General features: G+C 37.0%; 1 protein-coding gene across 9 annotated transcripts in view; it reads left to right on the forward strand.

The window, feature by feature from the left end:
• HERC1 (HECT and RLD domain containing E3 ubiquitin protein ligase family member 1) overlaps positions 1-16748 on the forward strand; it is a 115153-nt gene that overhangs the window by 44234 nt on the left and 54171 nt on the right. For 7 of the 9 annotated variants that reach the window (XM_080626614.1, XM_080626612.1, XM_080626611.1 and 4 more), the window contains exons 7-24: positions 246-389; positions 1851-1978; positions 2835-2979; positions 3068-3239; positions 4311-4445; positions 4885-5050; positions 5639-5764; positions 7062-7283; positions 7738-7890; positions 8064-8196; positions 8646-8837; positions 9277-9498; positions 10369-10542; positions 12224-12338; positions 12425-12545; positions 12994-13165; positions 14862-15168; positions 16494-16614. In XM_080626614.1, the coding sequence (XP_080482740.1) occupies positions 246-389; positions 1851-1978; positions 2835-2979; positions 3068-3239; positions 4311-4445; positions 4885-5050; positions 5639-5764; positions 7062-7283; positions 7738-7890; positions 8064-8196; positions 8646-8837; positions 9277-9498; positions 10369-10542; positions 12224-12338; positions 12425-12545; positions 12994-13165; positions 14862-15168; positions 16494-16614 (2948 nt within the window). The remainder of the gene's footprint in view (positions 1-245; positions 390-1850; positions 1979-2834; positions 2980-3067; positions 3240-4310; positions 4446-4884; positions 5051-5638; positions 5765-7061; positions 7284-7737; positions 7891-8063; positions 8197-8645; positions 8838-9276; positions 9499-10368; positions 10543-12223; positions 12339-12424; positions 12546-12993; positions 13166-14861; positions 15169-16493; positions 16615-16748) is intronic. The other 2 variants (XM_080626617.1, XM_080626619.1) reach the window with 2 other exon arrangements.

Consider the following 16748-nt stretch of genomic DNA (forward strand, 5'->3'; position numbering starts at 1 on the left):
TTCTATGGTTTTAGTGGCAGTAAGGTATGAATAAGTGTTCTGGAGTATGTCTTACAATAACGAAGCGTTTGTTGAACTGACTGCTTATGTCTTCTAAGCCTTACTGCAGATCTTTGCAGAAAGTGGACAGAAATTGGTATTTCTGACTATTATAATGTATGTGGGTTTTGCAAATCTTACTGAAATTCAAACCCATACATAGAGCTTAAATCCTCACAGAAAATACATTTTTCTTTTCTCATCAGGTCATGGTGACAGCAACAGCCGCAACATTCCGACTTTAGTAAAAGATATTAGCAATGTAGGAGAGGTTTCCTGTGGCAGTTCACACACAATAGCTCTCTCCAAAGATGGGAGAACAGTATGGTCATTTGGAGGAGGAGACAATGGTAGGTAAACCTAACGTTTCAGTAGTAATTTTTGTCTTATTCCATCTACCTCCTTGCAGTTTGTTTTTGGCTTTTTTGATCATTTGTTAGCTGTTCAAGAAAAGGTAAAAGCAAAGTAAAATCTAAATACAGTATTTGAAGTTTATCTGCAAGAGTATGGACTCCAGAAAGGATTATCAGGAGGAGGAGGGTTTTCACAGAGCAGAAAGCTCAATGAATGCATGAACAATTCTGGGAAAAGTGTTGGTTTGTTTTTCAAGTAAACTCCCTAGTTTAATACAGCAGTAACTTTATTTATGCACTAGAAACTGTTGCATTTAAATGGCCTCTCGAAGAGATATCTCCCATCTCAGAAATGAAAGGTTTCTAACCTTCGTTGCCTGTAGCTGCTTTGTCAAACACAGAATAATTAATTTTCTGTTATTGCTTTATTTAGCTAAATTTGGTGATTCTGCTAGAGGAAAAATTACAACTCAGATTAAAATTGCTGTATTATTGCTCCCTAGTCTAGTGTGAGAAGAGAAGAAAATGCAGACTACAGAAACTTCATCATCAAGTTGGTGGTTAATGAGATTGGGTAGGAATTTGAATTTCCTTCGAAAGCTGGCTCTGACATGCACAGATAGAATTGTTCCCATTTCTCTGTCCCTTCTTTCTGTAATTTCAGTTGAAAAAGGAGATTTTAGCAGGAGAGGCATCTTAACCTTCACAGAGTATTGGAGTTTGCTCTTCTGTGTCAATAAAGTTCAATCAATTTGGCTTTTGGATAGTAGTAATGTGCTACTAAAATACTGTTGTGAAATCATGAGGCTTGTGGTTCCTTTATAGGAAAGCTAAACCAACAAGGAACAACGCAGAACCTTTGTAGGAATTATTGGTCATTGTAATAGATTTCACATTTGATTTTGGTGTTTGTCCTTCCTTTTGGAGCTTGTTTTTCTGTCCTTACACTGATATGGTCTGGTGGTAGTCCTTCCTTTTCAGGTCATTGATTGAAAATAGTGAAGTTGTGGAGGTGAATAGCTGTTTTCAAGAGAAACTTTAAGGAGGAATAAGAGAATTACAATTAATAGTTACACAAATGCACACAGCTATTGGGGAAAAAAATCCAGAGAAGTTGGTTTTTTTTTTCAAGCCACTTTATAAATTAATCTTTTTTTGCCAAATATGAAAAGACTTAGTGCTTTGGAATGCTTTAGCAATTAACCAGCAGGTAATGAAGATTGCAGATATATGGAATTAATATTTCAAAATTTAAGTAACTGTAATAAATATGTTTCAATAAGTCTGTAATTCCTGCAATTAAAATATATGAAGTTTTGTAAAAATTATAATATGTTTTGACTTTAAAAATACATTAGGATGTTTTAGGAAATCCAAAAAGAACCTTCTTGGGTACCTGTAATTGTCATAATTTATGTACTGAAAATCTCTTCCACTTGCGTTTCCTCCTTTTCATAGGCAAACTTGGTCATGGTGACACAAATAGAGTATATAAACCTAAAGTGATAGAAGCCTTGCAAGGAATGTTTATTCGAAAAGTTTGTGCTGGGAGCCAATCTTCACTTGCCTTGACGTCAACAGGGCAGGTAGGCAAACCTGAGTTTTCACTCTGGTGATGAGAGCTGGGGAAGATGGGTGTGGGTTTATTGTTTTGAATGTCAAGAAAGTATCAAGCTAGTACTTAAATTGCAGTAAAGTTCTGGTTTATATATTGACTGAAGTACTGAGATGCCAATGTGCTGGAGTAGTTCAAAATGTGCTGAAGTATGTGAAAGTACCCTGCTCAAGAGTCTTGCTTAGCCACAGGAAATGAAGTATTTTTAGGTTAATAAATGTAACTGGTACAAAATCAAATTGAGTTCAGGAAGCTAAGTAGGTTCTAGAAATAAAGAACAGTGAAATGCTTGTAAATTTTAAGGCATTAAGCAAACCGAGTGGTTAAGTGATTTAAGTTTTTTTTTAATGTGTGTGTACTTCAGAATACAGGTGTTAACTGAAAGTTCTGTTTCAAATCTGAAAAATCTCTAGAGAGCTTGAAGATAATGTTTAGGTGTAAATGTGGGCCCTTACTGGCATGATGTCTATATATGCAATACAACAAGCATTTCTGTACAGGTAGCTCACTGACTCCCCACCCTCACCCCCCCGTGATTCAAAGGCAGTGAGGTTTTAAAGTATGGATTAGGGATGTTGGGATTTACTGCAGCAGTTTCTTTTCTTGCAACAACCTCCCCATTGATGTGCTCTTTGGCCAGTGATCTAAGTGTCTAGGGGGAAGAAATAGGGATTATATGAAACATACGTTAGATACATCAACGTACTGTGCGTGTTTTGTTGAAAGCTCAGTTGCAAATCTTGTGCAAGTGGTTATCTGGTGTATTGTTTGTTCATGATCACCAGTAATATAGACTTGACCTGCTGCTGTTCTGTGGTTTGCTCTAGGTTTATGCATGGGGCTGTGGTGCGTGCCTAGGCTGCGGCTCTTCAGAGGCAACTGCTCTCCGACCCAAGCTTATTGAAGAACTGGCTGCTACAAGGATAGTTGATATTTCAATTGGTGACAGTCACTGTTTGGCACTTTCTCATGGTAAAAAGAATAAGATGTAAAAATGCATAATCCTCCACTTGATCAAAAGCAATTGTATCTGTATTTTCTGATTTCTTTCTGTTTTTAGATAATGAAGTTTATGCTTGGGGTAACAATTCAATGGGACAGTGTGGTCAGGGAAACTCTACTGGTCCCATTACTAAACCGAAGAAAGTAAGTGGGTTAGATGGAGTTGCAATTCAACAGATTTCAGCAGGAACGTCCCATAGCCTTGCCTGGACAGCTCTGCCAAGGGACAGGTAACAGTGATGTTTGGAGACAAATGTTTGTACAAGTTCACTTTGGGATACATTTAACTCTTTACAGAAGGTGTTAGCTGTGTCTTGTATTTTCAGTGTTCTATTTGTCGTGTTTTGGACTGGAGAGTCCCCTCTCGCTCCTCTTTTCGCCTCTCCCTCTGTTTTAAATTGTTACAGATTACAAGCGAAAATAGAACAGTGCCAAGGACTGGATGTTAGTTCTTACTATATGAAGATTTTGTTAGACAGAAATTACCTCTCTTTCCTAAAAGTTGACAAGTTAGGCAGTAGGAGGAAAAACAAGTCAGGATTTTTTAGTTTTGCTTCTGACAAGTCAGAACTATTTTATGGCTTAGGCAGTTTCCTTTAGTGTAACAAGGAGTAGACTAAGCAGAACACTTTGGGGAATCGAGAAGTTTGTTTAAATCTACCTAGTAATTTATCTAATCTTAAATGTCTGGATGATGGCTATGTGTTAACCTGAACTAAAAACCTGTACCTAAATGAATACCTTGGTAATTAATATTAATAACTGAAATAATACTTTGTTAAACCAAAGATATGAGCAAGTAATTGAGATGAACTGGTAAACTTCAGATTTATATATGGCCTAACACAAAGGATTAGGAAAAGTTAGTATTTGGAAGATAATTCAGGAAGAATTTCAAACGCCACTTTTTAAAGGGAACTAATTTACGAAATACCAGTTAAGAAAATAGTGGACGCAAATACAGCACTGTATCAAAGTCTCTTTTTTACCTGGCATTTGTACTAAAAGCAGCTTCGTGAGTACTGATCAGCTTCTGCACAAATCAAATTAAATACGTACGGCTTTATATTTATGACCTTGTGGTTTTGTTCATAAATGGTGTTTGATTTATAAAGGACTTTACAGAAAACAGAACAGAAAATACCTTCAGGGATCAGGAAGTTGGTCTGCCTCAATCATAGTAGTTTGTCCTAACAAAAATGGGTTCAGTCCACGTGTGTACTTAAGCTGCTCACACTGTTAATTTACTAAAGCACTTAGGATATTTTCAGTAGTTAATTAACTTTGATGTTTGATTCCAGGCAAGTTGTGGCATGGCACAGACCTTATTGCGTAGACCTTGAAGAAAGTACCTTTTCGCATCTTCGTTCTTTTCTTGAGCACTACTGTGACAAAATTAACAGTGAAATTCCCCCACTTCCTTTTCCTTCATCAAGGTATATACAGCATATGCATGTTACTGATCCTTACAGATTTTTTTCTTTGCAGCAGTGTTGCATGGCTTAGTCCTAAGTCTTCTGAGAGAAGATTGCATTTATTACTACTTTTTTTTTCCCATTTTGTGAGGAATATCTTTTTTGGTGTATTTTGGGATGATTTTGACTCCTAATTCATGGGACTATTTTTCTAAACTGAATTCCTCTTGGAACCGTTGTCCACAAAGACACTTTTCTGTATTCTAGTTTTGATTTTTTTGTTCCTATAAACACAGTGGCAGTAGGTTTTCAGAGGAGTTTCTTTAATGTCCCAGTTGGAATTTACTTATCTTTCTGGTCTGCAGAATCAAATGAGAGTTAAAAGCTTAAAGCATGAGTAAGTGAAAGGGAAGAAGGCTAAGAATGGGAGATATTAACAGGGATATATTTCTTTTTACAGGGAACATCACAATTTTCTTAAACTGTGTTTGAAGCTGCTTTCTAATCATCTTGCACTTGCACTGGCTGGAGGGGTAGCTACAAGCATTCTTGGCCGGCAAGCTGGTCCTCTTCGAAATCTGTTGTTTAGGCTGATGGACTCCTCTGTCCCTGATGAAATTCAAGAAGTAAGCTATGCTTTTTTCTTCACATGTGAAAATTCTCCTCCTTTCTTTTCTTTTTTTCTTTGACTGTGTAATTTTATCCGACTTTCTGAACTTGGCACTCTGAACACAATTCTGACTTTCCAGTTTTACTCATGAAAGTTAAAAAGTTTTTCATCACCATCACTATGTTATCATAGATCTGGAGGCAGAGGAGAATGATGACACAAGAATTTCAAAAAGCTGCTTTTATTTTGTAACAATTATCATTGCTTCTAATAAAGAACCTTAGAAGTTAATGTGGATTGAGGAGCTAACTTGGGTACCTTCTCCTTAGATGGTACTCTTACAGCAAATAGCGACTTACAGAGACCTTTTTAGTGTTTTGACAAACTGTTCATCTCATTTCACTCCTTCAGTGTACCACATATCTTTGCACCACAGAACAGAAGATTAATGTGCTATTGTGCAATAGAATACGGATGTTAAATTAAGTGGATGTTTTGGATATATCATGTGTGATGTACTATGTTTTTTAAAGATGCAGTTGAGCTGAGGGTGTGTGTTTCCCCACACACACTGAATAAGTATTTTCTGCTACTCTGATTTTAGGTCGTAATTGAGACTCTCTCAGTAGGAGCAACTATGCTACTTCCTCCATTGCGAGAGAGGATGGAATTGCTACATTCTCTTCTCCCCCAAGGTCCTGATAGATGGGAAAGCTTATCAAAAGGGCAGGTAAGGTTGAGGCAAATATGCTGTGTATTGAAAGCAGCTGTGTATTTTATTACTTTTTTTCTGGTCTAAAACATTTTGAACAGTGAGGTGAGCCTCCTTTGCAGAGTGCAAACATGTTATTGATGACATGCAGTGCAAAGCGCAGCTTAACAGAATCTGGAGGTAGCCTGGCTAAATGAGAATCTAGTGAGGCAGGGAGCAGTACATGTTTTCTGAAGTGAAGGTTGACTACAGAAAGGTTAAGAATTGTTGTGTTAGAGTAGCTAGACAAGTTTAAAGATTAGATATTTTTGAATAGTATTCTGATTTAAGAAGTATTGATAACAGAAAATTAACTATTTTCTGGGAAGAGTACTTGTATAATGCTTTTCTTACATGGATTTCAACCTCCTTTGCAAAGATGACTGGGATGTACCTTTTTTTCTGTTTTTGTTGAATGCAAAAAATAGGAATTAATGCATTTTGGAATTAAGGAATAGGAACTAATAAAGTTTGGAGACTTGCCCAGTATGCAGCAAATGGAAGGAAAGAAATTCAAGGGACATCTGTTCCTGTCCTTGAGAGCAGTAGGAACTGAAGCTTCAGCAGTAATATCAGATCAAAAAATGAGAAAAACTGTAACTCAATTCTGTACACATAGGAAGCTGGTCCAATAATGTATTATATTCAGTATGGAATAGACCAGTTTACACTGGCACTGAAACTATGAAGAAGATCTTCTGATCCTGATTTTCTAAAGATTCCTGAAGATTAGCACAGGTACAAACTGAAACCCCTGACAAAGAACAAGTTCAGGATTTTCAAGATTCATAACCAGCAGTAGTGGGGAACACTACTGAAATTGGAGGTCATTGCTCTGCTTCTGCCACCTTGTTTGGTCTCATATATGCTTGTCCTGGTTTTTGCCCTTTTCTTTTTTCCTATGTATAGATTAGAATAATTGCCCTCTCCTCACGCCATGTAATCAAACAACTATAATATATTATTAAATTATAGTAACTATTATGAGCATAAACTGGAGAAAGCATTTTGTCTGATGTCTAATCTCTCTTAATCTCAAATTTTCAGCGTAGGTATGGTCATCTCATTCGGTATATGTAGCTGTTCTCTGATGCTACAAATCTGTAGGAAAAACTGTTAGGAGTTTTTTTTTCCTTAAACTCCTTCATCTTATTTTAGTGTCTCATTAAAATATGTTTATTGCATTTTTTACGCCTGATGCTTCTTTTAGTTCACAGCTCATTATTTTGTCTTCATTAACAAAGAGTGTTTCTGGTGTCTAAATGTTTTTCTTTAGAGAATGCAATTGGATATTATCCTGACGAGCTTGCAGGATCACACCCATGTAGCTTCTCTGCTTGGCTATAGCTCACCATCTGATGCCACAGACACTTCCTCATTATGTATAAGCTATGGAAACCTCTCTGATCAAACATACGCTGTCCAGAGCAGTCATCCCGATACCCATCTAGCTGAAATCTTAATGAAGACTCTTCTAAGAAATTTGGGATTCTATACAGTATGTATAGGCTTTGGGTGGTTTGTTATTGTTGTTTTTTATGGTACTGAATTTTGAAAACTTCGAAGGTATAGAAGTTTTTCCCAGCTTTCAGAAAATGGCACTCTTTTATATAGAGTAGCAGTGCCACATGTGTTTGTCCTGAAGTGGACTAAAGTAACTGAAATCATGTCTTAACATTATTGTTCTAATATTATTATAGTGATATTTATTGTTTAACTTGGCTTATATAAATGTAGTTGGGTTTATAGCAGACTAAAGTATTTTATTGCTCTTGCTTTGGCCTCAAAATTTTTTTGGAAGATAGACTGTAACACATCAAGTACGTAGATTGTATGGTATGCTTTTTGTCAGTATCATCTCAGCCACCAGGGCTGCTTTCTAAGATGATAGTATTGTAGAATCTGAGGACAGACTTAATTGTTCTCTTCCCCCCCGCCCCTTGTCATAATAGGACCAAGCCTTTGGAGAACTGGAAAAAAACAGTGATAAATTTTTACTTGGTACGTCGTCATCAGAAAACAGCCAACCTGCTCATCTTCATGAGCTCTTATGTTCACTGCAGAAACAGTTGCTGGCTTATTGCCACATCAACAGTGTTAGTGAGGTGTGTGCCCTTATTTTTATCATTTGGGGTGAGAAATAAATTCATGCATGAGCACCAGAATGTTGTAAGGTTTCTGTTGAAAATCTTCTGAATATTTGAGAGCTAAACTGGTTGAAATAATGAGTTCCTTAAATACATTTACAGATTTCTTATGTTTGTTTGTTTCCTTCTAGAATTCCAGCAGTGTGGCACTGCTTCACAAGCACCTTCAGCTTCTGTTGCCTCATGCTACAGATATCTATTCCCGTTCTGCAACACTGCTTAAGGAAAGCTCTTGGAATGGTAGTGTGGGGGAAAAACTGAGAGGTAAATATTCATGGAATAATCAGTAATGCTGGCTCTGTAACCTTAGGGGAATTCTTGTTTGTCTAGATTGAATAATAAAATACCTTATTCTTCCTATGATCTGCTGAGCCTCCCCGAAGGAGGAGATTGTATGGTCAAGGATAGCATCTGTTTCATGATTTTGATAGAACATTTTGCAGGAAAAGTACAGAATGGAGAGGATGTTGTTGCATTATTCAGTGTCATTAGTTCTAGATTTCTTTTTAAAAGTACTTTTTTTTGGGGATTGCTAAAAACGCATGAAAGTAAAATTTGGGGTGGATTAGTAATTATTAAACAAACCCCAATTCAACATGTACAGTTGAGACATCTTGAAACAGCTAAAGTATTTTAATGCAGTTCTTTCTGACTTGTTAAATAGTGCTTGGAATATGAACTGTAATTCAGACTATTTATTTCTTTCTTTGTAGATGTAATTTATGTATCAGCCGCTGGTAGTATGCTGTCTCAGATTGTCAACTCATTACTGTTACTGCCAGTATCAGTAGCTCGGCCTCTGTTGAGTTACCTGCTAGATCTGTTGCCACCTTTAGATCGTCTTAATCGACTGTTACCTGCTGCAGCCCTTCTAGAAGATCAAGAATTACAGTGGCCACTTCATGGTAAGTGTAATCTGTACTTCTCCTGATGCAGCTGATAGATAAATTTGTCATGATCTATTTAGTTTCACGTCAAGATTTTTCCATTTGCTTTCCATTTCATCCTGTAATAGAATTATAACTTACAGTCATGATTTACCTGCTAACTTTCTAAACATGTGCCACCAGATGCTTCTGGTGCCAGTGAAATAGAAATATAAAACCAGAGGTGAAGTGGCTGAGATGAATGGCTATACTTTGCCATTTGTTGAGTTTCTCATTGGTATTTTTGGCAAAGTATTCTGGTTCAGTTGAGTGTTGTTTACAGTCATATAGTTTATCTGTGCTTGTTACCAGAATGCAAAGAAATATATATATTGCACAAAATAGGTGTTTGGGCAGAATTGTTTTCAGTGTCTGGGGAACAGTGTCTAATTTGTGAATTCATTGCTAATACTTGTAGGTGGACCTGAATTAATTGATCCTGCTGGAGTGCCCTTACCACAGCCTGCCCAGTCTTGGGTATGGCTCGTTGATCTAGAGAGAACTGTAGCTTTGCTTATTGGGCGGTGTCTTGGTGGCATGCTTCAGGGACCTCCTGTGTCCCCCGAGGAACAAGATACAGCCTATTGGTTGAAAACTCCACTTTTCAGTGATGGAGTGGAAATGGATATTCCTCATTTAGGTAAAGAAAAATGCAAGTATTTAATTGTCAGTGTGAATAGTTATGTTCAGTTTTAAAATTTCTGATGATTTCTTAAGAAGCCTGTGGGCTTAGAGTTTGTCTTTCAGCATTCTTGTCTGTTTAGGTAGTAATATAAAAAGTTGGAAAATGGGTATTTATATGCTGTAGTTTACAAGGGGTCCTGGAAATGCATACAGGAGAAAAGTTTCTCAGTGAAAGAAATAACACAGGCTTCACTGAGTTAACTGCTAATGTTGCTCTTAGGTGCCCAGAATTTAACAGACACACCAGGGGCTCCATATTTCAATTTAATTATTAAAAAGGTCATTTTGAAATATATTCTACTTACATAGTAGAATTTTTATTCTTTAGAAATAATACTATTAACAACGAACTTAAATTCTTCTGATCTACCAGAAGTGGTCACAGGACTCAGCATTAGTATTTCTAGTCATCCCTTCCTGTCTGAATAATGAACTTGCTTCTGCTTCTCTGTGTCCTGCTTGTCTTAGTTCCTATCTCCTCCTTCCTCTGATTCTACTTCAAGACTTACGTATGAGACACAGTATTTTGAAATGGGTCCATAAAATAATTGCAAGTGCTTGGCTATATAGATTGGGTAGAATTGATACAGTATTATTCTATTGAAGCTAAATTGGATAATGCTTCTAAATTTATATAGATTTTATGTAAATTGTGACTCTTAAGTCACTTCATTCTTTATCTGAGTTTTTAGGCAGACAACAAGATGTCTTATGTTCTTTTTTTAACAAGGTGGAGAGTAAAAGGTGTTTTAAGCACTTTTAGATAGATGCATGTGACCATAAAAATCTGCAGAGTTTAATTTCTTAGGTATTTCCCTTATTTTAGATAAATGCATGAGCTCGTTATTAGAAGTGGCCCTATCTGGAAATGAGGAACAGAAGCCATTTGATTATAAGCTGAGACCTGAGATTACAGTCTATGTTGATTTGGCCTTGGGTTGTACAAAAGAGCCAGCAAGGAGTCTCTGGATCAGTATGCAGGACTATGCTGTTAGTAAAGGTAAGATGTTGAATGTCTGTGTGTGTGTGTGTGAAAGGCGTATTGTGTGCTTCAGCTGCACCCTAGCAGAATCCCATACTTCGGCAATGACTTGTAATTTTGTGACATGATAAACTTGCTTTATTGTCATGCTCCGTGATTTTTCTTTTGCTTTTACTGTTACTAATTTTTAACATTGACGTTTTGACAGTGTTTGGCAAGCATGTGTTTCAATGTTCTTTTTCCCTCCCATCTGGAAAACAGACATTCTTATTTGCTTGCTCAGTTACTGATGTTTCCTTGTCCTAGTAGAACAGGCTGAAACATGGAATTAGAAGGAAAAATCAATGGGGAGGAGATGGGGAAAGGCAAAGTGACTTGCAAAATATGTTAGGAATGGGATGAAGGGTAAGTTATTTTTCAAGTCCATGGGAGGCTGGCCTCACAGCGTTAATGAATGGTTCTTCATGCTTATGGCCTTAAAGTTGGGCTCCTGCTCAGGCTTCCTTGGTCTGCAGTTAGTGAGATCCACTAAGTATTGCAGTTGTACTGTAACACTGCTGGATCCAGAGATAATTTTCTGTAGCTCTGGACAATCTAGGCCAGATGAAGAAGACAGCAGATGGTATCATGTGCCTGTTGAAAGCAACACAGAGTTCTAGTGCAGAATTCCACAGAAATAGGAATTCCAGTAAACTGTGCTGGTTGTCTGCAAAATCTGAAATGACTGGGCTAATATGGATGATTTTGGTTCTGGATTTGGGTGTTACAGAAGTTGATGGGGTTCTGCTCTGTCCACAAAGCAAGCTGACTGAAGGTTGTATCATGACAGTTAGCATAGCATCAAATGCAAAGTAGCGGAACTTGCTGAGGAGCAGGTATATTAGACTAAACTCTGTGTGGCTAGATAAGTTTTTCTGATTTTTAAAGCAGTTTTCAAGGATTCATAGATAATATTTAACTGAGAACAAAATGTTACAAATATGTTTTGTGGGGATGGGACAGTAATACTGTGTTTTTTCACCATGAAAATTTATGGTGCCTTGTGGAGGTTTGCTTAGCAGTTTACTTATTTTATAGTAAAACAATATGGTGTTTTGTATTTTCTTATTAAAATGGGGGGAAAATATTTTGAAATGAAAAGGTCAGTTTCTGAAAACACTGGACAAACCTTAATTTTGAGACCTGAAAATGTTTCTTGCTAATATTAGCAGTGAAGCTTGTGCTTGTGTTAATGATTGGCTTTCCTGCCAGAGATAGGGCCTTTTTATCTTAAGTGAGCCTGCAAAATAATTCCTGAATGTGGTTTTAATCATATGTAAAAGAGCAGAAAGTCTCAAATACGGTGTGTTTCTAAACAAGTTCCATGTAAATCAGTTTCTTGGTAAAAAGCTCCAATTGTATATCCTTGCTTGAAAGAGAAATTGCAAGTGAGTTCAGCTCTATGAGTGTCTGGTGTCAGTTTGTGTGCATGCTCTTGGCTGACTCTGAGTGAAGTATCTTGAGCAGACCAAAACACCTTTGTCCGAAGCAGCATATTTATGAGTTACTGATGCTAAACTTATTTCTTAAGCATTAAAACTACTTCTAAATCTAAAGATTTAAATCGGTGAAGATTTTTGATCAGGTTTTTTTATGATTAAAAATATATTTGTTTGTTGGAAAGTGTAGTCAGTTTTGATGGATTACTTTCTATTTTCAGATTGGGATACTGCAACTTTAAGTAATGAATCGCTCCTAGATACGGTGTCTAGATTTGTTCTTGCAGCTCTTCTGAAACATACAAGTCTGCTTAGTCAAGCTTGTGGTGAGAGCAGGCAAGTAACTTACAGCTCCATTTAAAAGTTCAGTTTTTAAAAGAAGGTTTATATCACTTTTTACAGTTTGGGTGTCTCTTTTGTAGGTACCAGCCTGGCAAAGCCTTGGCAGAAGTATACCGCTGTGTATATAAAGTTCGGAGTCGCTTGCTTGCCTGCAAGAACATGGAACTTATTCAAACCAGATCATCCTCAAGAGACAGATGGGTAAGACTGTAAATCTCTCTTCAGTTCTTCAGGCTTTACTGCATATTGAGAAAATATTATATGATGGTAGTTTCTTATATGTTGCCTCACCTTTGGGAGTTTTCAACTGAAACGAAAGGCACTAGCATGCTATTAGTCTCCTTATGGAACAGCAGCATGTGGTTGCTAAAAGCTTTGATGCTGAAGTGTCAAAGTTTGACAACAGAGCCTAGTAAGCATTGCAAAGAGACATTTTTCTTCAGATAATCTGAGTAACAGTTACTAGAAAAATTAAATTTTGCTACTTCTGTATTTAAAGCCTTGAATGTAAACAGCTTTGTTGTTTATTTCACACAGTATCAAAGCTATATTTTTGATAGGAAAAAAGGTTATAAAATGACTGTCTTTTCTTGTATGTTAATCTTTTATATTGGTGAGAATTAATTTCACTACGTTTTCTTTAATCAAGATGCTAGATAACCAAGAATCTGCTGATGTTGATACTCAAGAACATCCGTTTACTCGTACAATTGATGAGGAAGCAGAAATGGAGGAGCAGGCAGAACGTGACAGAGAAGAAGGACACCCAGAACAGGAAGATGAAGAGGAGGAAAGAGAACATGAAGTTATGACAGCTGGTAGTAAGTACTAGTCACGTGTGCCAATAATGTGATGTGCTTTGGAAGGACAGTATACTTCCATCTCCAAGATAAAACAGAGAAAGTATTTAAAAGATGATAAAAGATTTGTCTGCATAAACACTGAGAGAATTTGGGCTTTAAAAAATGGTGTAGTGCCTTTATTGCGTCGGAGTCGTCTCTTGGTACAAGGGATTGTGAATGCTAGGCAAGTGGACTGCCTTTATGAGCAATTCTCAGGGCGTCTGCCACATACCAGCACTGTCTGCAAGGCTAATAAGTGTTATATTGTTTTCTATAAATGTCTGTTCAGTAGATCTCTGAGTTTGTATCAGTATTTAGATACAGAATTTTTGCTATTTGTATGGGTTGTTCTTGTATGTAGTAAGCTTTGAAGTTTTATATTTTTCTGAAGTTTGGAAACAAAAGCACTATTGGTAACAATGGGGTGACTGAGTTGGAATTCACTTGTATCTTTGAATATCTCTTCCTAAATCTACTGAAACTGTGGATGTTCTAGTGAAAATTTAGTATTTGTAACGTTATTTGCAGTGCTTTCTCATGGGTTTTCTAAGAAAACTCGTTTAATTCAGAAGCTAGCTTGAAAATGGTGGACTTTGCAAACTGCTGTTAGACTGACTTGGGCTTGTAATCAGTCAGTGAGACACTTAATCCTTAACTTTTCCAATTTTAGTGAAGCAACATCCAGCCACACACAGTTGTTTTTCCTATTGTTACCCTGGTGTTCTCAGAGACTGAAGTCATGTTAGTGTTTGAAAATTACTGTAGGATGTGTGGGTTTAGAAGCTGCACACATGTTCAGTAGATGCAACATGCTTTTGCTGCTTGCTGTGCAGTTATCCTGGGCAAATGCTCAGTATTCTCAAATCATGCTTAGATATGGTTTCTGGGCACAATAAAGGAAATGTATCCAGAAACATCCAGACAGTAGTCTTACGTGCACACATAAGTAGGAAGACAATGGCTCTTTTAGTGGAGGTCCTAAGGGAAAGCTCATCCTGTCATGCAGGGTTTAGTTTGTGTGCTTGATGCCTTGCTGCTTCTAACTTATAAGCAGGAAATGTTTAAGTTTACCTTTGCCCTGCCAAAGGGGATCTGAATCTTTCAAATTAAAATGATTAAGTCAGGAGAGTTTTCAGTCTTTGAACAATAATGTGGTCTCTCACGCAGCTTCTTTAAAAGAATCTGACACCTTAGGCAACAGCAGAATTAAGCAAAGTGAAGGCCAAGAATTTTGATGGGATAGTCATTGTGCTGAACAAAACTTACAAAAGCCTGAGCCTGTTTCAGTGTTGAATTAGAGATATGCTGGTGTCTGGAATGCACATGTGCAGAAGAGTTACTTTATATATGTCTGCTAAAAGGCAAATATGAAATAATCTCTTTGCTGTCAGAACAGGAGTTGGGTTGCAGTAAGACACTGAAAGAGCATTTAGTGTTCTGTCAAACTGCTTTGTCCTCTTCATTTAAACTTAACATTGTGTAAATGCTTCATTTAATCTGTTCGCTGTACTTCTTTGTACTAATAATATATTCTTTTGCTGTTGGAAAAATGTTCATTTTTCTTTATAGTGGGGCAGTTTTGGGACCAAGATGTAGATGAATATTTCATTCTGTATAGCTTCTAGAAAATTAATGTCTAGAAGTTAAGACCTTCTTTTTGTGTTGCATGTTACAGAAATATTTCAATGTTTCCTATCAGCCCGTGAAGTAGCTCGGAGTCGAGATCGAGATAGAATGAACACTGGGACAGGGACTAGGCTTGATGATCCACCTCCTCAGTCTCAGCAGGAACGGAGAATCAGCACTGATCTGACAGAAGGTCAAGATGTGTATACTGCTGCATGCAACTCTGTGATCCACAGATGTGCCTTGTTAATCTTAGGAGTGAGCCCTGTTATTGAGGAGATCCAGAAACGAAGGGAGGATGGACAGTTACAGCAGCCTCCCTCTACTGCTTCTGAGGGGATAGGACTCATGACAAGGTGGGGTTTCATGAATGCTTAGAATACTTAACTCTTCTCTGCTTCCTTTATCATTGATTAAATAACCTTGGTTTGCCTCTGAGGATTCTCAGACATTTTTAAAGGAGGTTTTTGCCTAGAGCAATGGTGTGCTTTTGTTGAGAATAGTGATTTTGCTCAATTTACTTTGTCTACATTAACTAAACCTTAGTAAGACTTTTAGTCTATGTGGCCCATATTGACTTTTCGAAGCTGGGCTTTAGTACTGAAGTCCAGATCATCAGGTATACAGATAATCTGAGGTAACTGGAAAAATTCCTCATTTTTTTGTAAGATTGTGTATTTGGATTTTTAATTTCTGTATTTGTATTTTCTTGAACTTTAGCAATGCCCTATATAATAGTGTCCAAAAGACATTCGTAGGGTATGTTTAAAAGCAATAGTTTCAAAGCCTGTTATGAAACATGTCATTTGTGATCAATTTTTATAAATATTCCTAACATATTGGTGTGTATTGATATTGACACTGTTGTTAGGTATAGGAAAATAACAAAATCAAGCCAGACAGCTCATTGGAGAAGTATATCATTTAAATAGTATAAGTACTACATAATGTATTTAGTGTTTTCTAACCTGAGATGTTCTTGGTAACACAGTTTTATTCTAAACTGGACCCATTTAAACATTTATTCTAGAGGTCTTTGTGTATTAGGATATAATAAAGGAATTGTGTACTTGGTGCTGCTAGTTAACTCCTGAGTCTACTTAAAATTCTAGTGTACAGAAACTCTGCTCTGATACACTAAATCAAGATATTAATAGGGAGTTCAGAGAGAGATTGTATATATTCAGTACTCTTATTCTTTTTGCTTCTTTTTGGAAATCTAGTCCCTAAAGCACGGGTGGTGGCCTCTGTTGTTGTCAGGGTGGCTTTCATTTCCAGCGTATCAACTTTAGGATGCGTTTTAGGGGTGGGTTTTTAACAAGTTCAGTGCTTTTTCACCCACTTACTTTGTCTCTGTTTTCTTGCCCTCTCAGAAGTGTTTCTGTATACTGTATGTAACACTTAGCAAAGCACTTGAATGATCAGTCATTTGAGGTGGTAATTTGTTCAGTTGACCTGTAAGGATGTTAAGAAATAACAGTTTACTGATGCAGTTTATAAGCATAACTGAAGCCATCAGACCACTTTTTTCATCTTTGGTGTGGTCTTGTGGTGTTCTGTGATAGTCTGCTCCCAAATAAAACTGTGGTACCTGCTAAATTTGACTATCAGCTCTCCCTTTTGCCTAATGCCGGTATTCTCTTTCTCTGTGTGTGTGCGCGTGTGTGTGAACATAAAGCAGAAGTGAAAGTCTTACTGCTGAAAGTCGCTCAATCCATGCAAACTCAAGCTACAGACTGATTAAGTCAAGAAGTGAATCTGATTTGTCTCAGCCAGAATCAGATGAGGAAGGTTATTCACTGGTGAGTAAACTAGCATTGTGTACTTAGAGATTGTCTATATAATATTTAGACGGGAAGTACATCATACACATTTGTTTAGTTCTGTGTTTAAGCACTTTAGCTTCTCTTCTAATAACACCAATTTTTGAGAGAAA

Source organism: Psittacula echo (assembly GCF_963264785.1).
Source record: "Psittacula echo genome assembly, chromosome: 10".
Taxonomy (NCBI): domain Eukaryota; kingdom Metazoa; phylum Chordata; class Aves; order Psittaciformes; family Psittacidae; genus Psittacula; species Psittacula echo.